The following is a 27123-nucleotide window of genomic DNA, read 5'->3' on the forward strand; positions in this document are numbered from 1 at the left end:
ATCCGGCGTCTCAGGAGGGGGAAGCTGTGCAGTGTCAACACTGTATATGGTGGGGATGGTGCACTGCTTACCTCGACTCGGGACGTTGTGGGTCGGTGGGGGGAGTACTTCGAAGACCTCCTCAATCCCACAAACATGCCTTCCAATGAGGAAGCAGAGCCTGGAGACTCAGAGGTGGGCTTCCCCATCTCTGGGACTGAGGTCACCGAGGTGGTCAAAAACTCCTTGGCAGCAGGGCCCCGGGGGTCGATGAGATACGCCCGGAGTTCCTCAAGGCTCTGGATGTTTTAGGACTGTCTTGGTTGACACGCCTCTGCAACATCGCATGGACATCAGGGACAGTGCCTCTGGATTGGCAGACTGGGGTGGTGGTCCCCCTCTTTAAGAAGGGGGACCGGAGGGTGTGTTCCAACTACAGAGGGATCACACTCCTCAGCCCCCCAGAAAAAGTCTATTCGGGGGTCCTGGAGAGGAGGGTCCGTCGGATAGTCGAACCTTGGATTCAGGAGGAACAGTGTGGTTTTCGTCTGGGTCATGGAACAGTGGACCAGCTCTACACCCTTAGCAGGGTCCTGGAGGGTGCATGGGAGTTTGCCCAACCAGTCTACATGTGTTTTGTGGACTTGGAAAAGGCATTCGACCGTGTCCCTCAGGGAATCCTGTGGGAGGTACTTTGAGAGTATGGGGTACTGGACCCCCTGATAAGGGCTGTTCGGTCCCTGTACGATCGGTGTCTGAGCTTGGTCCGCATTGCCGGCAGTAAGTCGAACCCATTTCCAGTGAGAGTTGAACTCCACCAGGGCTGCCCTTTGTCACCGATTCTGTTCAGAACTTTTATGGACAGAATTTCTAGGCGCAGCCAGGGCATTGAGGGGGTCCAGTTTGGTGGACTCAGGATTGGGTCACTGCTTTTTGCAGATGATGTTGTCCTGTTTGCTTCATCAGGCTGTGATCTTCAGCTCTCTCTGGATCGGTTCACAGCTGTGTGTGAAGCGGCATGAGAATCAGCACCTCCAAATCTGAGACCATGGTCCTCAGCCGAAAAAGGGTGGAATGCCCTCTCAGGGTTGGGAGCGAGATCCTGCCCCAAGTGGAGGAGTTCAAGTATCTCGGGATCTTGTTCACGAGTGAGGGAAGAATGGAGCGCAAGATCGACCGGCGGATCGGTGCGGCATCCACAGTGATGCTGGCTCTGCATCGGTCTGTCGTGGTGAAAAAGGAGCTGAGCTGCAAGGCAAAGCTCTCAATTTACCAGTCGATCTACGTTCCTACCCTCACCTATGGTCATGAGCTATGGGTAGTGACCAAAAGAACGAGATCGTGAATACAAGCGGCTGAAATGAGTTTCCTCCGTAGGGTGTCTGGGCTTTCCCTTAAAGATAGGGTGAGAAGCTCAGTCATCCGGGAGGGACTCAGAGTAGAGCCGCTACTCCTCCGCATCGAGAGGAGTCAGAGGAGGATGCTCGGGCATCTGATCCTCCTGGATACCTCCTGGATGCCTCCCTGGTGAGGTGTTCCGGGCACGTCAAACCGGGAGGAGGCCCCATGGATGACAAGACCCAGGACACGCTGGAGGGACTATGTCTCCCGGCTGGCCTGGGAACGCCTTGGGATTCTCCCAGAACAGCTAGAAGAAGTGGCCAGGGAGAGGGAAGTCTGGGCATCTCTGCTCAAGCTGCTGCCCCCGTGACCTGATCTCGGATAAGCGGAAGAGGATGGATGGATGGATCTATAAACAGGCTCAAAATGTCTGTGGATTCCTTGCAAAAAAGAACAGCAGTGAGCAGTGATAAGAAAAGAAAGCAACGCTTCAAAACATTAAAAAAAAAAAAAAAAACTCATGGTGGTGTTGGCAAAAAAATAAAGAAATGTTTTCCAAAGCCTGTGGAAGGCCCCCCGAGTACCCGAAGCATATATTCTGGATAAAAAGAGAGCACTGTACAACAGTGCATGTGCTTTTAGTGTGCAGTGTTTTACCTCTCCTCAGCTACAACTTGGGGATTCAACAAAGGAGTTAGCAGGTATTCAAAAAGAGGGTACCCATTCTGTCTGCCACCAACAAATACACCATCCCTTGCCATCTGACACATTTCGGAGTTGGACTAGATATAAGCATTTGGTGTACTCTCAAGTTGCTTAGCCTCGATGTCTGCAAAAAATCCCTGATGATCGGTTGCGTATCACCTTTGCACTTAACGGTGAGAACCCTTTTTTGACGGATGCAGATGGAATTTAAGAAGCTGGGAATATGAATAGGGATGTGTGTTCCATCCACTGCATCAACAATGTGTGGTATGTGTGCAGTTATTATTATTATTAAATTATTTGGCTGATGCCTTTATCCAAGGTGACTAAAAAACATTTCAGATACAATTGGTTACATTTCTTTTGTTTTTCCAATTGGAGCATAAACAGGTGAAGCGACTTGCTCAAGGTAACACAGTGACAGTAACAGGATTTGAACCCACAACCTCAACATATGATGCATGCATGCCATAATAGTAATCTTTGCATGCACATATTTGGACACAGTAACCTTGCTGAGACCATATGCATCACCATCAGCTGTCAGAGGTTGTACAGTGGGACTGAGGGAACAGTTCCAATATATTCCTCTTTCAGTTCGTCCTGCACCAGGCAAAGCAGGGTTATTTTACCTCTGCTTCTCTATTAATTGTGGTTTGGTATCTTATGAAGTGATGTTTCAAATGGCATCACCAGTTGAGTTGCCACAGTCGTTTCTAGTACTAAGGGGTGATTCACCTTTGCTAAAGCTACGAAGAGTCCCTTTTGCGCTAATTTATAACCTGCTTTATAATTTTATGTTTATATTGCAACATCAAACCGTTGTTATTATAATAGTGTCCAAGTAAGAGTTTCATTGGGTTTTTGTGATCCACTTAGAGTGATCTCTATCTCTCTCTGGCAGCATCACAGGCAAAAGCCCAAATAAACAAAAACATTAAAAATAATGAGTGGGTTGGTTCACTTGTAAATTTATGAACAAGATCGAGTACTAATTTAGTTACATGGGGTTTCAAGAAACACTTGCTAATCAAGGAAGGTCTTAAGCATGAGTTAACAAAATATTTAGCACTACTAAACTTTAGGAAAATGCACCCCTTAGTACTTAAGATTATTTCAATCTTTCAATCAGTGTTTGAAGTGAGCCAGTACTCACTGGTATACAGAACAGGCACCTCTGACTATTTGAACATAAAGTACTTGTACCTGTTCTTAAAATAGCGGTGAGTGCCGGCACCTCCTCAGAAATTTTCATGGGGAAGCTCACCTACTCCCTCGCTTAGACACAACAATGTAAGTTTCACCCTAGCAACACCTTTTCTTAGTGTAGTAGTGAGTAATAGCACCTCTTTAAAAATCTTCACGGGAAACCATACCAACAAACCACCCCCTGCACTGCTATTGCTTGTAAATGAATCATGATAATATACGTTTCACATTACCAACAAATGTTGGTGCTCATGTTCCAGTGAGTATCACACCCTTTTGACTGACTGTCATTGTATTGCAACCGCTAAGCAATGTAAGTATTATCAACCCGTCACATTTTCTTAGTGTATTAGTGAGTAGCAGTTGAAAAAATTCAAAGCTTATGTTTTTTCTTGGGATAAGTAGGCTACTGTTTCTCTTGAAAGAAGCAAAAACTAATTGCAGATTTAATAAATGTTAAACACAGACTGCACAATGTTATAATTGATTTGTCCAGTCTGGATTTTCTATATATCAGAAATTAATCATTTTTAGTAAAAATGGACAGTTTTTTTCAATTGCCTCTATCTTACAACTTTTATTTAACACATCTGAACAGAGTATCTGCAATATGTATACATGGCACAGTCTGTATTTCTTACCTGTGTGCAGAAAGGTGTTAGATGAGGGTGATGGACAGGCTGGACATATGTATGAAAAGTTGACTCAATCTCCATAGTGTTTGAGTTCACTTTCAAGATAGGGAATTCAATAATTTCCTAGTAAAGAAAAAAGGTTAACATTACCAACAAGGTAAATTACACTATACAGTGAAAACATGTAAAAATGTTAACATTTATGGATTAATATACTGGGTTGTTATGTTTCAGCCAGTGTTTGTTCACTGGCTTATGGTTATTTTCAGTTTGTTATTCTCTTTTTATCAAATTAATCTTCATCTGTTTTTGTTATGCGAGTTTCATTAATTGTGTTATGTTTACTTATTAATGTATTATTTATTTTTATTTGTGTGTGGACAAGAGGTAGGACCATCATTATGTCACTGTTGAGGGCCCCCAAAATTGTTTACAATTTAGGCTGGGAAATAGGTCTCTCAGAGGCTCAATAATGGTTGTGGTGTCAGGATCACTATTGTAAATACTGATTGGATTTCGGATGTTTGCATTTGTCCTGGAATTTCTGTCCATTAAATTATGGACTAGCTATGTTTGCTTTGGGTTGCCTTTTTAGTCAAACTTTCTTGGCCTTACTTTTGTCTTTTTTATTATCCTGTTTTGTTTATTTAATACATTCTTTACATTTTAGGAATATTGTTTTGCCATTTAAACTATACGTTTAGTGTTTTCCTGTCCATTTAAAGGCATTTTTGTATATTTGAATAATTTAAAAGTTTTGAACTTTTAAAAACGTCAGCATCAATTTGAGCCTGTGTAGGTCTTGAAGTCTGCATTTTAAGTTTGGAGGCCAACCTGCCCAGAATAGGGTCTGGTCCTGAGACAGACCAGTGAAGTCCTGGTCTGAGCTTTGGTTCAATTTTAAGACCTTTTCATCCCTTTTTTGCCATATTGTGTCACACAATATTAACAATAAGCAGATATTAATACCAAAGACTAAAGAAACATTTCTGTTGCCACTCATGATTACGAGCACTGCATTTGATAGCATTTTTTACTTCAGGATGCTAAACAAAATTTTAATAAGTTAAAACATGTACGCATGTCATAACATTTAGGTACATTAGGGGACTTACTTGACCAATTTGAGAGTTACTTACTTTAAAAAAGTGACATTCTTATTAAAAATTTTTGTAACAGTGAGTTATATTTAAAAATAACACCAACAGAATGCAATTACATGTGTTCGTAGACTACATTAAATACATGCTTTTTAATAGCACTTTACAATACAATGTATTGAAAAATGTAGCTCAAATAGGTGTGTGATAACTTAATTGCTTTCAAAGGCAGCTGATTTTAATTCAACTAATGTAAACATGGCATTAATTGATGTCCTATTGTTAGTCGTTGATTGTGGAGGGTCACGGGTATTGCAATAGTCTTTAAATTACAAAACCCAATTTTCTTACTCATAGAAAACAATTCATAATTATTACTATTAGAATATTAAGACTCAGTGATGCAGAGGGTAGTTTTTCTGTTAACTGTCAAATCTAACTTGGCTTAGAATGACTGTGAATGTGTAAGTTACTATCTCTTATAATAATGTGTCATCTCATTCAAAGTTGGCTCTTTATATGTGTCAAGTGCTGAAAGGATCAACACTGCATTAAAAAAATTAGGAGTATGTGGCCTATGTTCCAATATCTGTCTATATGTAAAGAGCTCTCTGAACTGAGGAGAATGTGCTAGTGAACAAGAGCCTAGACATGTGGCAAAGCTTTACACAAAAGAGCAAAATGTAACAATCGAAATAGGCCATACCTCAGAGGATATAACTTTTTTTGAATCTCTCATTTCTTTTTAATGATTTGGCAGACAAGATTGCTAGTAGCCACATTTTTTATTAATTTTATTTTTACAACATTCATCTAATTTATCCTGCACAGAGACATCTGCTAAAGTGAACTTACACCACATCTCTCTTGCTCCCGCAACTTGTATTTAAATAACATTTCATCAATTCATTTCATGTAATTTAGTTTAGTCCAAAATTGATGATTGGTAATACGTTATGCCCCCACTTGGTGAGATGGTAAAATCATTTCATCTTTAAAACTGTGATCTGCCATCTACACATGGGTTGCATTCTCAAAACTAGAAGTATATTAAAAGTAAGATCCACATGAAATGTAAACCTCTGATCTAACTGCAAGATAAGATTCAAAGTGTCTTTTGGCTGTTTACACAGCAGGTAATGAAGGGCATCTGTGCTACACAAGCAAACAAAAAAGGAAAAAATAAATTGTTCTGCTTTGGATGATGGGGTAAAAAAAAAATAAGTTTCACATGCCATTGAAATCAAACAGATGAAAAAACAAATCATTGATTTTGCAAAGCTTTCAATATACTGTATTTAAATCCTTTTGCTTGTTTGTTGCATGTTCAATTGCAACCAATAACCAGAAACCACTTAGACTTACATTGATACACAAGTGAATGCTCATTCTGTTACAGTTTAATTTATTCATTTGTTTTCATCCATCTTTAAAAATAAAGTTAACATCCATAAGGTTCGAGTACAAATAGAATATGAAGCAATTACAAAATGATGTTGCAAGCTGTCAGTTTCTCTGAAGAATAAAAAAGTCCGTGGAAGGAAAAAGTTAATTCCTTAAATAAACAATACTGTTTTTGATTCCCACCAGGGGGCCGTTCTCTTAATAATTTATGGCTAGATGAATTTATTGCCCTGCCTGGGCAAGCTGCAAAATTCGAATTGCCAAATAATTAGATTTTAGTGCAGTGCTTATAAATTATCTGCTGATTTGTCTGGACCTGTTTGTCAGTTGCCTTGTGCTTCAGGTCATCTGTGGCATTTGCCTGTTTGTCTTTTAATTGCTGAGTTACACTTAGACCAGATGAGTCTTGATGTGTGCATGTGTGATGGAGGTGATGAGGGGGGTAACTTTGAAAAGGCTGTTTAATATAAAACAAAATCATAATAATAACAACAACATTAGTCTATCCTGGGACCTATTGTAAATCAGTGACAGTATTTTAGCAAAACAATTTCTTCTTAGGTTCCTTTATTGTTTTTTTAAGAGATAAAAGAACCCCTTTTTATAAAAGGACACTGTGTACATTTGTGAATAAGAAATTTCCTGCCCCTAAAACACTTGCCCTTTTTAAAAACACTTGTAATTAATGCAATTCGTCCAACTATGTATTCAAAAATTGTCACAGAGGTTAAATACAGAGAGCTTCAGAGATTAATGACATTTTAATGTGTCTTTCTTCAGACCAAGCCAGAAGAAGTTGTCAAGTGAGGTGTTCAAGCTTTTTGAGACTTATCTATGATTTTTTTATTCTGTCTACCAGCTGGTAAACACATACATCCACATGTACCTGCCAGCCAACCAGCAAACCTTTCAGGTATTTATAGACAGGCCATTTAAAACATTATATCATTGTAATCAGTCATGTTCTTAGAAAGGGAATTGAATAACATCAGTAGAATAGTGAAAATAAGAATTTTTCAGGAAACATACTGTATATTAATTCTCATTGAAGCTAATTGGGAGGCAGTTGACAAGGAAAATGATTAGTCTATCTTAATTGTAAATTTGTAATGAATGGGATTACCTTCTGCAAAAACAAGGAAAAAAAACAATGAGTGTAACAATCCTAAGAGAAGAACACTATTTACTTACAAAGTGGATCACATTTGAGCATACCCCTATTTGAATCTCCTTTTTAACAGACTAACAGCTACTGCACGCACTGCCTTGTATATGACCAAATGCCCCTTGAAAAGTATTAAGCATTAATAGAAAGACAGCTTAAGATAGGAATTTTCTATGCCAATAAAACTCTTTGAGCAGAGCCAAAGCACAACATCTAAATGAACTGCACATTTCATACAATCTGTCATATTATACTTTGCAAACGAGAACAAATTTAAATGGTAATAGTTAAGCTGAGCTGTTTGACAACATTTTAATCAACTACAAACATACATTCACAAATTTCTATTTGATATTGTCTGGTAAATTTAGGCAAATGCATTTGGGATCTGTATTGTGGTCTTGTATCGTGTTAATAAGATGTCTGAATTACAAGGTATGTGTAAGAGCTATTTACTTATCTGTCAAAGCACTAAACTTACTTATTCCAACAAATAGCAACAGGTACTTGCAGTCTATCTGGAAAATGTTTTGTGTAATTCAGGAGTCAAACCTGGATGGGTTGCCAGTCTTTTGCTGTATCATATTTATAACTCACAAAACCATAATAGAGTACAGTTGTCCCAGTTATTTTTTTCTGCACCTGCACTTATCTAATCAGGGTGTTGAGTAGCTGGAGTCTGTACTAGCTGCAGAAATCAGCTCTGGGCAGGCTGCCATTCTATTCTAATATACAGTATGGACCCACACTGGGCCAAAATAAAATGCTGACCATCAACTCAGTGACATACGTACGTACTGCTAATAGTTTTACTTAAAATAAATCATGCATATGCAGGAAAACATAGACAACTTGTTCAAGACAGTACCAACATTTCTCCTTGATGACTAAACATCTACAATTTATTTGTCACCATTATGAAGAACAAAACTACAAAACCAAAGCTGAGATACCATAAACAATTGTTTCAGAACAATGACGTAATTAAAAAAACAAGATAATTACCAAATGTATAAAAAATTATTAATCTTTACTTCCATCCATCAATATACATAAAGCCAGGATTACCTAGCTACCGTATCTAGCAATACCAATAGTCAGGATTTGTTGTAAATGCTTTCTGTTTATAAATAAAATGCTGTATATAAATCACTCTTACACAAAGCGCTTATCACCTGACTCTAAATTTTTTAAATATTACACTAGTGAAACATGCAGCTCCATGGTCCCTAAAACAAAATGCAAAAAAAAAACCAAGTTAAAGATATGGAGCTGTTGATTCTTCTTACAATATATTACCTTAACAGTTAATACTGATTCTGGAAGCAATATTGTATTTTATTACTTTTAGTGACTCATCTAGAGCAAGCAGAACATTTCCATTTTAGCAAAACAATCTTTTGCTTTCAACATGAAAAATACAGTTTGACATAGACCCTATCACTAATGTAACTTTGATAAGTAGCTGTCTTCAAAGAAATGTTGATGTAAGGATGTGAAAGCAATGCTTTCATATGGTCAGAAGTTTCGATTAACTGATGATCTCCTCGATTGTTGCTATGAATTTCTGTCTCTTTGGAGTTCTGGAATTCTTTTATCCTGAACTTAATTTTACATGCCTATGATCCATCATGTTTATCTGTGGTTCTATTGCTCTATATACAGAATTACTTCTTGTTTGTCAATGTGGTTCAGCGTCATTTCTTTTAATAGGAAGGGGTTGTGTGACCCAAGAAATGATATAAACATTAGTAAACTCACCATGAGACTCTCAGCATGCATTTCTCTTTCTTCCTAGTTCTTGCATTCTGCATCTGCACTTATGTTATTATTCTTCTTCTTATTATGGTATTCTTTGGCATGTAATCGGCCTCTCCAATTTCCTCAACACTCAGCAGATGTTGCTGCTGATGATTTTCATTCTCCTGTGTCACTTGGTTTTGCAATCACTTTGCACTTATAAACCCATGACTACAGGTCACTTTGCTTAGGTTTCCGCTACCTGAAATTTTTTGAATATCCAGAACAGTTGAGGTCATAAGCTTTCGACCAAGATCAATTCACATACTGTGTTTTGTACAGCCCCCTTGAAAGCATTTACATATGAGAGAGTGTGAATACCAAGGCATAAACACCCTCCCCTCTTCTCCCCACAAACAGATGAAAAGTGAATAATTACCATTTGGATCTTCAACAGAATAAGCAAACTCCACTAAATATAGAAAGTTATATAGTCGCTACAAAAAAGGCAGGGATCTACATGTTTGTACGCAGTATATTTAAAGCCCCTTCAGTGAAACTAAAATAAACTATTCAGTCTTTACTTTATAACGCAATCTTCACACAGTAGACGAGTCAAAAACCCACATACACATGCAATTTAACATCATGATAGGAAGTACAGTAAAAAACAGGAGAACAGTAAAATAAAAAACAAGAAATCAACAAAACTGAAAACTGAAAGAAATGCCTAAGAAAATGTGTATATTTCGATAGTATGACCTGAACACACAACAAATTAAATGGCATAGCTGTTATCACAGAAGAGTTGACAATACATACAGAAATCACTGGTACAGTGAACTTAAGACTTATTGGGACCCTAAATAGATACAGACTATTGTCATAAAAGGGTTGTGGTATAAGGAATCTCTTATACTGAATATTCTTACTCCTTACTTTATATTTCATTTATCCATATCAATTAGTAAATTTCTTGTTTTTCTGTTTTCTTCCCATTTTATAAAAATGGTTTATGTTGCTTGTCATAAGTGAGGACCCACATTATAGCCTTCAACACTTAGAAGTACAATAGGTGGAAATGGGTGGAATAGGGTACAAAATCCTTTACAAATTTAAATACACTAAATAGAACAAAAGGTAAAAAATAAACACCATAAAAGAAAAAAAAAAGTTGCTTCTCTAGGCCTAAAGCTGTTGTCTCTCTCTTTTTATTCCCTCTGAGGATCTTAGTCTCTTCCTTCCACTAGCAGAGTGTTCACCCACTCCTTGGTCAACACTGCACTCATTTAGCTTCTAATCATGAGGTGCTTTTCACCACAATCCTTCAGTGCCTGAAGAGTGTTATATCTGCTCCAGAGACACCCTGCACTTCCTAGCCTTGTACTACCTTTAAAAGCTCTCCAAAATGTTTACCAACTGCCTGCTCTGTCAAAGGACTAGAAAGTTTCTCAACTTTCCCTTCCCTTCTGGGACAGACTGACTTCTAGGGGCCAGAAGGTGTTGTCATCTGCTATTTCCTCATCAGCCACAGTTTCTTTTCAAGGACAAAATATGGCACTCCTGGCATGCATTGGGTCTTCTGCAATGTTTTTGCCAACACTTCAACACTGCGATTGGTGGTGATCTATGTTATCCCAGTGCTGCTCTTGCCCCTGCAACCTCTTATCAACTATGACTTACATAGATTAAGTACAGACTAAGCTAGCCTGCTTTAAATAAGTGAAGATATGTATATAATAATATATAATAATATAATAAGTGAATGTAAGTTGTTTTCTGCCTTGTGTCACATAATAATAAAATAAATAATAGTACATTTTATTTATATAGTGCCTTTCCCTTGCTCAAAGTGCTTATTTAAATGGCAGGGTATGTGTGACATTGGGTACAAATATTTCTGCATAAAACACTAAACAGATAAATACAGCAGATACAAAGTATTATATAGAACAAAAGACAATAAAACCAGAGTAAAATACAAGACTCAATACTAAAAGAAAAGCCTGAACAAAAACATCCATTTGTGATATAACACACACACAGAACATTAACCAACATTATCCTGAGCATCTGGACAGAGAGGCAAACTGAAAGTAGGGGGAGAATGTTAGGTTAGGTTAAAAGACTTCCTGAACAGATGAGTTTTAAGTTGTTTTAAAGGAATGAATGCAGTCAGCTGATCTAATTAATTTTGGGAGGTCATTCATTCCAAAGTCTGGGTGCTATACAGCTGAAGGCCCTGTCAGGTTGGTAGTGAGGCACAATAAGATTGCCAGAATCAGAGGACCTTAATGGGTGAACAGAAGCATAGCGATGGAGAAGGTCACTGATCTAGTCCGGTACAAGACCATTTACAGCATTGTAGGTTAATAATAGAATTTTGTATTCAATTCTATAAGACACAGTAAGCCAGTGAAGGCGAAGCAGGATGCGTGTGATGTGCTCGTTGTTGCTGTTTCATGTAAGGATTCTTGCAGCAGAGTTTTGAATCAGTTGGAGCTGTGATATAAGATTGGAAAGGACACCTGCCGGTAGGGAGTTACAATAATCGGTGGAGGATGTGATAAAAGCATGGACAAGTTTCTCAGCATCAGAAAAGGAGAGGAAATGCGCAAACAAGGATAAGTTATGGAGGTGAAAATAAGAAAGTTTCTTAATGTGGTTTATGTGGGTGAAAAAGAAGGGAGGAATCAAAATTGACACCAAGATTCCTTGCATTAGAAGAAGGTCTGATGAGCTCACCGTCAAGAGTGACTGAAAAGGGGCTCATTTTCTTACGTTGCACTTTAGTTCCAATTTGCAGAAGTTCAGTTTTGTTGCAGTTTAATTTTAAAGACAGATACACAAGAGCAAAGGGCATGGACAGAGCCCTGAGGAACTCTTTTAGTGACTGGCGCTAAGCTGGATCTGCTGTTGCCAAGACTAATAAACTCCTGCCTAACAGTCAGATAGGACTTAAACCACTGGAGGGCACTGCCAGAGATACCTAGAATGTTTTCCATTCTGGACAGTAGAATGTCATGTCTAACGGTGTCAAATGCTGCACTATGTTCTAACAAAATTAATATTCTGGTTTGTCCAGAGTCTGCTGCCATAAGCAAATCATTGCTTACCTGAAACAGAGCAGTTTCACAGCTGTGCCATGCTCTGAAATTAGACTGAAAGGGTTCCAACAAATTATCAGAAGTTAACCAATTGGTAATTTGACAGGCTACAACACACTCAAGAACTTCTGACAGAAAAGGTAAGTGAGAAATAGGTTGAAAATTCTTAAGATTGTCAGCATCAAAACCAGAATTTTTAACACTGGGTTATAGAACCAATTTTTAAAAGTGCCTGGCACAAAGCCAGTGTCAAAGTATGTATTTATTATTAATGGTCTGGATTATGGCATGAAGGCAGGATTTAAGAAGTGTAGTGGGGATGGGGTTCATTACATAGGTAGTGGGCAATCAACATCATTCATCTTACAAAGAAGGTCATTAACAAATGCAGATGTGACTAGTGAGAATTTAGAAAAAGGAACTGGATGGAGAGGGAAGACAAGGGAAGATATAATCTGATGATGGATTTGTGTTAGTTGAATTATTCAGATCTTTAATTACGGAAAAAGTGGAGGAATTTTTCACAGACTTAAGTAGAGGAGGTAATTGGGCCAGAGGCAGGCTGAAGTAGTTTATTAACTACAGAACAAAACCCTCGGGTTATCATGGCTACTTTCTATTATTCTGCCATAATGCATGTTTTTGGCTGCAGTTAGTGCATCCCTGTAAGCCCTTTGGTGGCGATGCCATTATTGTTATGAAATTATTATGATTCATGTTTTCCCTGTAATTAGTACATTTATTAGAAACAGGGCTATTTTGATGAGCTTAAAATAGATATCCTAAATTCAAAAGTTGATGATTTTATCAGATTTTATTTTTATTTCTCACATAACACTGTATGTAAACATACAGGCACCAAATACTTCTTGTGCGATCACTAGACACATATCCCAGGTTGCTAGGGGCATGCCTCTCAAAATCACACTGATTTCATCCCTCAAGGTGGCAATATAAAAAAAAAAATCAACTAGGCATTTCCAATGTCCAACTTTGTGAAAATTTAAGGACTTTGAAGTGTGCTGATTTTCATGTTTCTTTTGGTTCTGAACTTGCCTTCAATTTTGACAGTTAGATTTCTCTAATTGGTTAGACACCAAATCCTATTTGAATTCCTATTCACTATCTCTGCTTATCTAGACTTTGTTCACTTCTTGGTCCTCCTGAGCTTCAGGCTGTTCACCTTGCCACTGGCAGAACAATTATTTACTCCAGCTCCCAGTGATCCTCTGTTTGAAAACATCGGTTGATAAAACTGAATATTCTCAAGTTATAGTTCTTTTTATAACTCTTAAAAGTTTAATATGGCTAAACCCTATATAAAAGAAAATCTTTAAAAGAAGACTGTTTCAATTTAATATTTCATTTAAAAATATTAAAGTAAATGATAACGACATGACAGTTTTTCTAATTTAAAACAAAATATTTGTGAATAACAATATTAAAGAAAGAATATATGATAGTTTCTGCATTTATTTTACATTGCAAAGTTTTGAAATAACTAAGAGAAACAATTACACAAAGATAAAATTATGGCTTACAGATGAATGCTATCTACTGTATGAAGCACAATTTTCATGAAAGCAAAATAAAACACAACGGACCATAATGCATAGCAAGCCATTATATTTCTGTTAACACTTTCAGATGACTTGCTGATTTGTTTTGTTGTTCTATACTTTTATACAGTATTTCTCAATTGTAATTCTATTTTCAGTTCTTCACAATTATTTTATGAAGTTTTTAAGTCCGCAACCAATCCATTCATAGCACAAACAGTAAAAGATAAAATGTGTAAGTAAGAAACAGGAGACTTGGCTATCATGTTCAGGTTCACTACACATCAGCTACGTCTGAATTGGCTTTAAAGTGAAAATCTATGAAACAGAGGCCTTGTCATTATTTGTTAAGAGGGCTTTACCAGAGAAAAACAGGCTTTAGAACAGAAACAAGACAAGGAAAATTAAAATAAATCTCTTGCTAAATTCAGAACAAAAAGGAAGGTCTACAACAGAGGTCAAGACTAAAATGGCATCATCAGCCTGAAATCAGTACAGAAGTAAACAGGGAATAAGAGCTGATTTTCAGGCATGTATTACTAGGCATTTCAACCACTATATTTGCCAGGACATGACAATTATTGTGAGTTTCAGTAAATGTATTCAAAGAAACAGGATTATCGCCAGTGCTTAATCTATATTCACTGTTTATTTTTGACTTTGTGATGTAGTTGTAAATATGTTTTGAGATGATTTACTGTCTTAAATATAGCATAACCTGTAAAATATTAATTACGTAAGGTCTTATCTGCAAGTCTTTAATTTGTCTCTTCTGTGCAAAGTAAGAATAAACACAGGACCAGTAATTAATCTCACTGGTAGCAATGATTTCAAAGAGAAGGAGTATGATTAAAATAACCAAGATACCCATCTCAGTAATTCAAAAGTGTTCAGTTTTATAATACAGTTATATGTGTAAAACTCTTGTTGACACACTAGACAATAGCTTGTCAGGTTTCTCTGTCAGTGGCAACAGAATTCAGTTGTTGGCGTTGCATTTGAGAATGTTCCATTCAGGCATTCAGCCATCTATCTCTTAGTTTCTTGTAATGAAAACCTTTTTAGTTAAAATGTGTCAGTTAAAAAAAAAAACACATGATCAGAAATATGTGAACAATAATATAAATAACCAATTAGACAGTATACTACTGGTTTGATTTGTTTGAAACAAAAATCTGAAAATCAATTGAGTACACTCTTGGCTTATACTGTAGTTACTGAAAAATACTATAAAGTGACAATATTAACAATTTTATTGTGCAATTAAAGAAAATTAATGATTTGTGTGAAAGCAAACAATATATATACAATTTTCTTTAAATTAACAAGTGGTTTTCAATTAGATAAACAGAAATAAAGAGGTAACATTAAAAAAAAAAGTACCCACAGGTCAACAAATCTTTATTTATACTTTTACAATTTCAAAAGCTCTGAAAAAGGAAAATCTTTCTGGGTGCCAAATGTAAGCTGATGATAGATGAATGCTGCACAAACACAGTGACATGACCAGGTCTGGAACATGTCATGGGATCAACAATGGAAAGGGTGTCAATCATCTGCACAATTCACTATTTAAAACAAATAGCATTTGTAGCTGATTGGATAAATATAGTTAAATATTTTCTGTAGAAAAAACAATGTGTCGCTTGAAAGTCAGCAGCTCCTGTAAGCAGAAGATTAGGTGTCATGTCCACCCTTGACCTATGATATTTTGCAATGTGGGTATTGCATTTTCTTTTTACACTAAAAAATGGAAATGTTTGGACAAAGGAAGCAGAAGAAGTTGAAGTGTAAAAATAATAATCCATTGGGATGGATGGATTATTCACAGTGAATATTATGGTCTAATATTAATTCCCTAACTTATTAAACAAATTTCATGCACACTCAATACACAATGTGCATCAAACATAAAATATAGTGTCCAAATACCACAAAAACATAAGAATGTGATGAAAAAACAATTAGGAAGAGTGTGAATCTGTTTTAAACAGTCACCAAGATTATACAGAAGTATGTTATAAGCATATTTAGCAAATACTGCATGGAACGCTTATCCACTAATACTGGTTATAGAGTTTGAAAATAGGATTCCTTTATATGAAAAACAACCAATGTAAGTAAAACACCTTCTTGGGTCTGCAGTATGTTCATCCATCCATCCCTCCATTATCCAACCCGCTATATCCTAACTACAGGGTAACGAGGGTCTGCAGGAGCCAATCCCAGCCAACACAGGGCGCAAGGCAGGAAACAAACCCTGGGCAGGGCGCCAGCCCACCGCAGGGCACACACACCCACACACCAAGCACACACTAGGGACAATTTAGAATCTCCAATGCACCTAACCTGCATGTCCTTTGGACTGTGGAGGAAACCGGAGCAACTTTCCGCAAAGAGAATACTAAAGAGATTTTTATGTTAATGTGCAAAAGAAAAAAAGAATATGTGAGAATCAAATTGCATCTGGTCATCTACCAGACTTTCATACAGAAGATGCAGTCTGTTGTGTGGTATTCTTATTATGGTGCTTTATGAATAATTGTGCTGATGTCTGTATTTTTATGAAACATAGTATCCACACTGCCTGGAGGGGATCTTGTATGCTTTTCCAAAGTATGGTAATAAAACTGCATAGATGACTGTTTAAAGCACAGCACAGGATAACTCTTTGTGATCTTGAATTGCTAAATGTATATTACTTACTCAAGCGCATTGTCACCTTTAAGGAATGGAATATGAATTTTAGATTATTTTCTCAAAATAAAAAGAAATAAATTAACTGAATGAAGTGCTACAAGAAAAAATTATACAAGAGAAAAGCTATGTACTTTAAAATCTTAATTGCTAATTAGGACATATTAATCGGTGTTTATTTATTTGGAACTATTACAGGGTACATAAGAGAAAAAACAACATTATAGCAAATTATGAAAAACGGTATTCAAAGAAATTATTAAAATACGAATAAAAACAATATACAGCAAATATAAACAATATAAACATAAACAAACATACAGCACTTTATATATAGGGAGGACCAGGGAAATATATAACTCCTACTTCTCAATTTAATATAGCATTGTTTGAGGGAGGTTTTTTTTTGCATTTGAGTTTTTCTTTTGAATTATTTTACAACATTATTTGTTACATTAAAGTTTGTTCTCCTTTGTGGAATTAATCTTTAGGGTATAGTTCTAGGGTCTAGGATTCATTCCCTCTAAGCAAGAATTTTAGGGAAGTATTTTTTTTTAAATTCATTCCTTAACATTTTTTAGGATATTAGAATATTAGATTTTATTTTTTATTTCATTGGCACATTTGAACTGAATATAGCAATTATTAAATTTTATTGAATTATCACAGTTAATTGTTTTGAAGAGTTTCACTGTACATTTTGTTTTCACAATGTCCAGTAATCATAACAGCACTGGAAAGAAAACAATTCTGAAAGTGATTTGCATGGGTGTTTAAGGCACGATACTGAAGGCAAGAGCTACATGTAACAGATGCCTAACATCATTGCATTTTGTAATTTAGTTTAACTGCATTATGACTGGGAATGTGCACTTTGCTCCAAGTACAGGAATAATATTACCACAAAAACAGTTTAAAAGGTGTTAATTTGCCTGATAAAAACAAAGACAAAAAACCTGTGGCAAAACCATATGCTTCTAAAGGAGTGGTTTTTCAACTCACTCCCCAGAGGCCTTCAGTGAATGGTGGTATTTGTTCAAACAAGTTTCTTAATCTGAAGTCAATGCTTGCCATTTAGGGAACATGTCATTTAATTAATCAATAGCTCCTGCTTTCTGTCTATAAAGTAAGAAAGTACCAATACCTAAGGCTTTACTTGTGGAAACTTCAGAAAGTCTACACACTCTCCACAACTGTTTAGTTAATTTACATATAAACTTACAGTTAGTTAGTTTTTTTTGTTTTCCCCAACCAGCTGCTGATTATCTGAGAAAGAGTCAGCCACAAAACAACAAATATGTTGGGAACATTACTCTTATTTTTATTAAGAGATAAGAGTGAAAACCAAAAAAATTGATTCAGATGCTGGTGACACATATTTATCAAAGAAATATCGTGATGTCTATACTATTTGTGCTGTAATTTGCATATGTCTGCATTATACAACCCATACTCCACCTACAAACAGTTTTCTCTCCAATTTGGCAGCAAACACACACAAACACAAATAAATTATTTCTTTCATTTTTCCCATGAATAGGCAGTAAGAATTGCATTCTAGCCTTGTAGACTCCCATGCTGATAATTGTTTGGCATAAATATAGCCTACTGTACTGCACACAGTGGAACTGCAAAATGACTAAAGTAAAATAACATTAAGCCTTGTGAACCATAGGGGGCACCAGAGCCCAAAGTGCCAAACACACCCACAGAGACACAAGTACTCAGTAACATGTCGTGTACTCTTTGCATTTATTTGACAGTAAACTATTTCAACTATTCTATGATCTGCTCCTCACAAACTGAGGGCACCGTGGCGGATGTTAGCAGATTGCTGGCCAACCACAAGCGTTACCTGGCAGGTAACCACCCATACAATCAGATTGTGACACAGACTACGAATGCCGTGAATGTAATTACCCCCGATCTACATGCTGTCAAATAAATGAACCACACGCCGTGGCGCAACGTTAGGGGCATCGTCTCTGGCGCTGACGTCCGAGGTTCAATTCCCGAGAGGGAGTGCAGTGGAGTGTGTACACCTGATGAGCCCAGAATGAGGGCGAAACACGTGTCGTGTACTCTTTGCATTTATTTGACAGTAAACTATTTCAACCATATAAACTGGCATGAGAAGGAATTCACCGGAAAAAAAAGCATATTCTTATTGAAATTAATTATGAAATTAGTTATGTTATGAAATTCACCAAGCAAACTTAAATGGAATGGCAAAGGAGCGTATGGAGCAGAGATATAAAGCACCAAATTGGCATAAAGCCATTCCTTTATGATGATTATTAAGTCTGCCTCCAGATCTAGCTTAGGTTTCAGTATCACTCACAAAAAGCGTTGATGGTAATGGACACCCTTGTTTAGTTTTACGTTCTAATTTCTAATAAGTATTTCAAATTTATATTATATAGGGCGACAAAGGCTTTAACTTAGGCTTTAAGCTGCAATATTAATTTTATTTTTCTAATTTTGCTTGTCCATTGTTTACAACTGTTAATTGTTTAAAAAAAATTAAAAACTATACAGATTGTGTTAATAAAATTTACATTTAGAATAAAACACAGGGAGATTATGTAAAAGATAATAACACACACCAATATGCTTTAACCACATACTTTGAATATGCATATTTTTAAAGTTCACTAATTCTTTTGAAAATGCATCAAAATTACATTCCAAGATTAATACATATTAAATGTGTATAATATTTAAATTCCTTCAACAATTAACATGCATGGCTAATGAAGAAACCTGTGTAAACCGCAACAATGTATGGGCAGACTGAAACAGAAAAAAACTACAGAGAAAATCACTGATGGTTAACATCACAGTCTCTGACATATTATTAAACAAGAGTCAAGAAACAACTAAGTCTGGTAAATTGGCTGACAGTTTCCAAAGACTACCAGATTAGAGGGTCACACTTACAGATCAGAAACAGATTCATTAGAGCACTCTTCAAGCTATAAAACAGGATAAATGAAATATATATGCAATTGTGTATAATTCAGCAACACCCTTAACAGCAAAGGTAATCATACCTTAAATTCTGATAGATAGATAGATAGATAGATAGATAGATAGATAGATAGATAGATAGATAGATAGATAGATAGATAGATAGATAGATAGATAGATAGATAGATAGATAGATAGATAGATAGATAGATAGATAGATAGATAGATAGATAGATAGATAGATAGATAGATAGATAGATAGATAGATAGATCTTTATATGAAATGTATCCCTTATTTTATAGCATCAGGATATGGACAATGACCTTAACAAACATGTCAGCACTAAAACACATTAAGCAAATATTACTGCAATGCTAAATAATAAACCTGCCTAGGGGGGCCCACTAAAGATCTATTTTCAGAATATCCTGAGGGGTATATGTTGTGAATGATGGTAGTAAAATCTATTTTACATTACATGAAGGCATGCAAAGGCCTGTAGTCTTAAACCATTTTAAAACTGTACACAGTTATGGCTGTCAGTACAACCACTTGTTTGAGAATTTATGTTTTCTGAGCACTTGCAGTCATATTTAATTACTGTATATATTTTATGCTATAAAAGACAGAATTGAACCATTCAAAACTGCTTATAGTTTTACCCCTCTCTCAATCTAAATATTGGAACAAATAAAAGAAACTGACATATTTGTTCCTCTGTTCACTTCCTTATTTTCTACATTTTATTTTTATTGGTTAAAAAAACAAATCAAAGTCTCAGAATCTTAGCTAAATGAATTAAAATTAGGAAATTCAAAATGTATAGAAACAGAATTAACACATGAAATAAAATTTAAGCATGAACTTTGAAAAGCTCTACAGTTTCTGAGATGGAACACAAAGAGTAGAGATAAATCAGCTAATTAAGTGACATGCTGCTTTAATACCAAGAAAATGACTCTTATTATAAAACTGATTGAAACAAACATTCACATAAAAGTGGCTCTCCAGTCTGAGAACAACCAGATTTACTTAGCCAAATCTTTGCAGTCCATTACTTTGGAAATTTGTCTCACCATTGTCAAATGCTATTCAAGAACTTTTTTTCTATTACATGTGCTTTTGATTTTCTTTATCTTTAAATATATTTTCTTCTTTTTCACCAGAAGCCAGCTAGCTGTGACATTATTATGACAAATTTTAACAATACTCCTATGATTATTTTGACAGTGCTAATTTAAATGTAACATCTTGTTACACAAATGTATCTTATAAGCTAAAGTATATTTACTCAGTTATAAAATTCATAGCAACTATAAACAAAATTACCATTAGTAACCTTACAACTGGTTCACCATCCTGATTTTATACTGTATATACTGTTTGTTTTCTACATATGTGATCTTTCAGTCTTATTATGCACTTTACCACAGGTAACTAAAGCTTTAAACCTCTTCCTGTAACCTTCTGCAAAAAAGTGGTACTTTGGAAGTCTAAAGCAACTACAACATATCATATTTGCTTTTAAAAGCAAAGGAAGTGACTTCTTTAACAAAGCCATTCAAGATGGTCAAGGTAAAATCTGCTACTTCTAATTCTAAACTGAATAAAGAAATATAGTTGCATTAACAAAAAAAAATCATTATTAGATCTGTTTTTTACATACCTTAAACAAGCTCTAGCCCAGTCTTGTAAATAGCTAATTCTAAACTCTACTCTGAGCTACACTGAAGACTGATGGATGCAGACATTATCAGTTGCGGGAAGGTAGAGGGTGCCTGAAATTATGTATTTTTCTCTACTCATTACTAAAATTACTACAACATCAGGTCACTTAGATGGATAAATTCACTAAAAACCTGGCAGATCCAGTGAAGGGGAATTGATAGGTGTTTTTTCAGCAAGTATCATGATTGCTTAGAGGATGATGTAATGATCACATCATCCATGGTTTTTGCTGATTAAGAATAATACAATCATTTATATTAGTTAGGTCATGCTTTTAAGACTACTGCTGCGGTCACTATCAGAAGAAATATCTGTTAAATGGAAACTTTACAAAATAAAGCACTGCACTGCACTGTAACAAAACTAATTTCACAAGATATTTGAAACCATTAAACATTAAAGTTAAAACTATGGGTTAGGTGACATCATGCAGGTATACTTTAAGAGACTAAAGCTAGATATTATATTGTATTATATGGCAAATAAAACCTATTTCATAAAATAGTATGTAAAAGAAAAATGAGTCACAAGGCACCAACAAGAAACCAGGAGTATTTTTTTATTCTGCAATTATGTTATCTTTCAATATTTTCTCTTATTGTATTTCCACTCTAAAAGTGATACATAAAATAAATATTGATCATAACTAAAAATATTACAAATGCACTTCTTTTCCTTTACACCAGGTGGATAAAATTATGTTTTATTTCCAAATAACAGCAAATATTTCTAAGATTTATACTCTAAACTTAATCTTTTTAATCTGAGGACCCAAATATGAAAACTGATATCATACTTGGTCTCAAGAAGACGATTATTACCATAATGACAGCAGAGCCATACATATTCATTTCTCATATGAATATTATTTAAAAAAGAAAGTGGAATTCAAACATATTGTTAACCAAACAATTATTTTCATTCAAAACAGTGAATAGATTTATGAGGTGTACCACTGCCAGTTTAAATGCTTAGTGTAAGGTTTAGTTAAGAAATATATTTTTCTTTATAACACGTCCAGCAGGAGGATATGCTGATTTTTGAAAAGACAGTTCAAATGGTCACTTAACTTAGCCACTTAGCTGATGGCGCCAGACAAGGAACAAACTAGACAAAAAATAATATCCAGATGCCATTTACACACCTTGTCTTAAATTACATTTTTTAGAATATTTTTCAAATGACCGCCACCATTAATACATTCCTGTAAATGAGTTTGTAAATTGTTCAGCATCTCCCAGTTTTCACTTAACAATTCAATAAACTGAGTAAAAAAGTTTGAGTCGCACAGATAAATTATTCCAAAAATGTGTGCAGGTTAGGTGGATTGGCGATTCTAAATTGGCCCTAGTGTGTGCTTGTCCTGCGGTGGGTTGGCGCCCTGCCTGGGATTGGTTCCTGCCTTGCGCCCTGTGATGGGTGGGATTGGCTCCAGCAGACCCCCGTGACCCTGTGTTCGGATTCAGCGGGTTGGAAAATGGGTGGATGGATGTGTGCACTCTTTGTATTTTAAGCGGTTGACAGCATAACTTTAAGAATTTTGTGGGCAGTCCAGTTTAAAATGTTTAATGCTACTGACTGACCATGGGCTGAATGCTGAATGCTTTGCTCTACAGCCTGTCTCATGCTTTTGATATTTTCTGCTGTTCTTACATTTCTCAATGTTCTAACAAACGCATCCTTCACATCACCAGTGGACTGAGATTTATCAAACCACTTTACTATAGTCAAGTACTAAAAGAAGGAATTCGTCTTCACCAAGGCACAATAAACTCAATACAATATCATCTTTTCACCTCTGTTACAGATTTACTACAGTCAATTTACACTATAACAGCAAACATGCAATGTGGCACCAACAAGTTGCACATGACCACGGAGACTGGATTTAACATACAACACTGCCAAGGCACCACATCCTTATGTCACACCAGTTGTTTTTGTTTTGACATGTACGGTCTCTTAACCTTGTAACTGTTTTTCAAGTTGGTGTTATAGGTGCTATTATTTGTAAGTGCCATAGAAACGAAAGCAGTTTGTGAAGTGTCAATGGCATTGTCTACAGGCTATGTCTCAGAATGCATACAACTCATCACAAGCATGTCCTCAACCCAATTTCGGTCATGACCCATATTTTAAAAAGCACTGCTCTAAAACATGTTTTATTTTGCTATACAGTTTGCTAAATGTGCACTTCATTACAAAATGCTTAAATATAAAATGCCTAATCAGTTTAGCCAGGTGAGATGTATACTTTCTTCATTTAAGGTTATATTTGTATATTCAAGAGTATTTTGACATACGGCCAAAGAAAAAAAAAATGTATTCATTTTGTTCAAAACTCTAAGGCTTTCATAGAAAATGCAATCTAGTATAATTAGTTCAGGTTTTTTGTCACAAGTACAAAATACAATGGAACTCTTCCATGCATTCATGACCAACATCCACCATGCTGTCACTCATCATGAATCTTGTTCCATAGGCTATATAAATTGCACTGTAACAATGCAAAATACATTAGGAGAAAAGCAGCGCTAGCCACAATCATCCCACCAAATAGGTTCCGGAGTAATGATTTCAGTTAGGTAGGGCCTTACATAAACACACCAGGAATGGAACTGCAGTGTTTTTACACACTCAAGATAATATACCCACATCCTGTGCTAGTTTCCAAGTGAAAAAAGAAAACAGGGCACAGAGTAAATGGGCCAGGCCCCAGGTGCCAACCTGAAGCTTGACCGCTCTTCAGGGCATTATTGCTTTAGCTAAAAACAGACTCCGTTTTTGTTCTATTTTTGCACCATTATGCACCTATTATTTTGTTTGAACTTGTTGCTTCAGTAAAAGTGTGGTGATCCATTAGGATACCCAACATTTCATTTAGACATGTACAGTATATCACTCTCGGTTGACGACAACATACAGTATATATTTTCAGCAACATCAGTCATTAGACTGTGGTGGGGGAAAAAACTGTCCCCACCACAGCACAATAACTTATTATAATGCATTACTGAGCAATGCATTTACCATGTAAATTAACACTTACAAAAAACAGTTGCATTGTTAAGCTTTGGCTCTTTGAGATCTGAAACAGAATTGAGTTGGTTATGCAAAATGGGTCGATTACATTATGACCACATCAACTATCATGTAAAGAGGAACACAGAAAATTATATATGGTGCATGTATTTTGTGCGGTTTCTTTGTGTTATCATTATACTTTGGTCATAACTGCAGCAACGCATTGTACCAGGTCATGCTCCCACACCTGACCTGACCTGATAAGACCCAATAGAATGAAACTTTAAATTTATACAGGTTTTTTAAAATATGTCTATAAAACATTTTGAAGCCTAAACTATTTTGTTAAGCCCAAACTAAATTATACACACAAGATACTGTATAGTTAGAGAATCACCTTCTAGGTTCACTTGAGGTATGTAATACCACTCCGGAACAAGTGTTGGCAAGTAACTAATGGTATTGTTTTTTTGTCCTACAGTGTCAAGAGGACACCCAATGAGGCAACTAAGCCAGAGAAGCACTGTCCCTTCCAGTTGAGATGGTTTAAAGCCAGGTGTTGACCAAAAAAAAAAAACAAAGTAAAATGTACATTTTAATTGAATAACTCAAACAACTCTATTTAGATGGTATTTCATCTCTACTTTCAATTCACTTATATAATAAAGATTTACAAATATGCTTAAGAATGAAAAAAACCTTGTACTTACTTGAGGATGAATGGGAGTTGTATCACATGTAGCTTCAAAGTCCAAGACTAAAAAATATTGGAAGTTTTGTTGTTGAAGGCCAGCCATGCCCACAGTAGTGCCTTGAGATCTGCAGTTGATGAATAACCAGTGTGGCTTGCTAGTAACTCTGTTATTAATATTAGAATACTTTGGAAGTTCAACAGAGATCAAACCTGATCTTTGAGCAGCATAACAGATTTGGCCAAAGATTTTCTGCCAGTTCATTTATGACCTGTAAAACATTAAACAAAAAGCACATTAATTATACAACATAATATTAATAAAGATGATTTTCCTTAAAACATTATGTATATTTAAAGACTGACAAATCTGGTGTACTGTACATATAACATAGCATTGTAAAATCTGTTTAATCTAATTCATGGTCATTGGAGGGGGCCAGAACCTATCACAGCAGCAATGAGCAGAAGGTAGAAAAATGTCCTAGGCAGGCGCCTAGTACATTACACTGCCTATGTATGCACATACACAAACTCATATGGGTTCAATTTACAGGTAAGAATGAACCTAAATCTACATGACAGTCCACTTAGAGTTTTCCAAACAGCATTTAAAAGACTCTGAGAGCTGGAAAAAAATTAACTCTTTGGGCAAACCTCCAAGTACTCTGTTTGATTAAACCAGGCGGCACTGCTCATCACCTGCCTCATACTATCCCTTTGGTGAAGGATGGTGGTGGTAGCATCCTGCTAAGTGGGTGCTTCTAAGTGGAAGGGACAAGGAGACTGGTCAGAACTAACACACAGGTTGTGCCTATTGTTAACTGTAACTTGGCCTGTATGAGTATGAGCAGATTTGTATATAAGTTGGCCCTGACCATGGTGGGTGCCTGCCTTTTGCCCAGTGCTATTGGGAAGGGCTTTGGCCCCAAACCCAATTTTAGAAATAGATGGTTAAAAAAATAAAGGATGGATAAATGGCGATACAGTATTTTTAAAGTGTTAGAAAATGGTTCAATAAATATTAATTACACAAAATACTGTTCATGGTGAACATTATCGTCAGACAACAGTAATTACCATCTTTAATTTTTCAAAATCACCTTCTCTGGTATTGGGTCTTGGGAAGCAACCGCTTAATTATTTTTAAAAAGCTGCCTAAGGTTCCTGATTATTTTATGAAAACAACAGATAAGGAAGAAAGTGAATATACTTGAAGAAGTTGGATTGCCCTAATGCTTGTCATTACATAAAACATTCATATTTTATTTCATATAGCACTTTTCATAAAGCACACCCCCACATAGGATGCAGGTAGCGCTAGTTACAGGTACTGAACATGATCCATTCATTATTAGTATCATAGTTATTCCAAATAAAATATGTGACCACATGAAGATGTGTGCAACAGTGCTGTAAGAAGTGAAATGTATTGAAATCAGTTGAGGTTAATTAACAAAGACACCTGAAGCAGATATAAGAAAGTGTAGTTAAGTCATAGGATTTGACAGTGACAATGCTAAAGGGTGGTGGCACTTTCTCTTATTTCAACAGGCTAACAAAATGATGTGAAAGAAGACTCCAACTTTTAGTGAAAGTAGGTGATGTTAACACAGAATGTCTCTGGTTTTTGTTAAAAATTAACACAAAAATCTAGAACAAAGCATCTTATGATATTTTAGCCAGACTTGTAAAATGAAATGGTGTTTATATACTATATTCATCAAACCAAAATGCAAATTTCCGAGTAATTCTAACACTAGCTATTGTCTAAATCAGTTGAATAGCATGTGTACACAGAGTACAGCATAACTGTAAGACGAACCCAGCAGCATACCCCTGCTTCATTCACATCTTCTGACAATGACTACAAAACTTTCAGACACATAACCTCTATAAAGTAAATATTACAGGTGGTAGTATAGTATTATGAAATTCATGTCCCACCAACACCTAACATGTTGCCAACGATATATTAAAATACACAACTTGGTTATTTAATAGAAAATATAAATCAACTTTTATTAATATAAAATCCAGAAAGAGATATACTGCTTTCATCAAGTTC

General features: G+C 35.9%; 1 protein-coding gene across 3 annotated transcripts in view; it reads right to left on the reverse strand.

Annotated features, from left to right (window-relative positions):
* The window catches only part of LOC114659055 (ERI1 exoribonuclease 3-like), a 361240-nt gene that overhangs the window by 318941 nt on the left and 15176 nt on the right, over positions 1 to 27123 (reverse strand). For all 3 annotated transcript variants that reach the window (XM_051933147.1, XM_028811266.2, XM_028811267.2), the window contains exons 2-3: positions 25075 to 25327; positions 3876 to 3992 (exon numbers count right to left, since the gene is read on the reverse strand). In XM_051933147.1, coding sequence (XP_051789107.1) covers positions 3876 to 3992; positions 25075 to 25320 — 363 coding nt within the window. In that variant the 5' untranslated portion in view covers positions 25321 to 25327. The remainder of the gene's footprint in view (positions 1 to 3875; positions 3993 to 25074; positions 25328 to 27123) is intronic.

Source organism: Erpetoichthys calabaricus, chromosome 10 (genome assembly GCF_900747795.2).
Source record: "Erpetoichthys calabaricus chromosome 10, fErpCal1.3, whole genome shotgun sequence".
Taxonomy (NCBI): domain Eukaryota; kingdom Metazoa; phylum Chordata; class Cladistia; order Polypteriformes; family Polypteridae; genus Erpetoichthys; species Erpetoichthys calabaricus.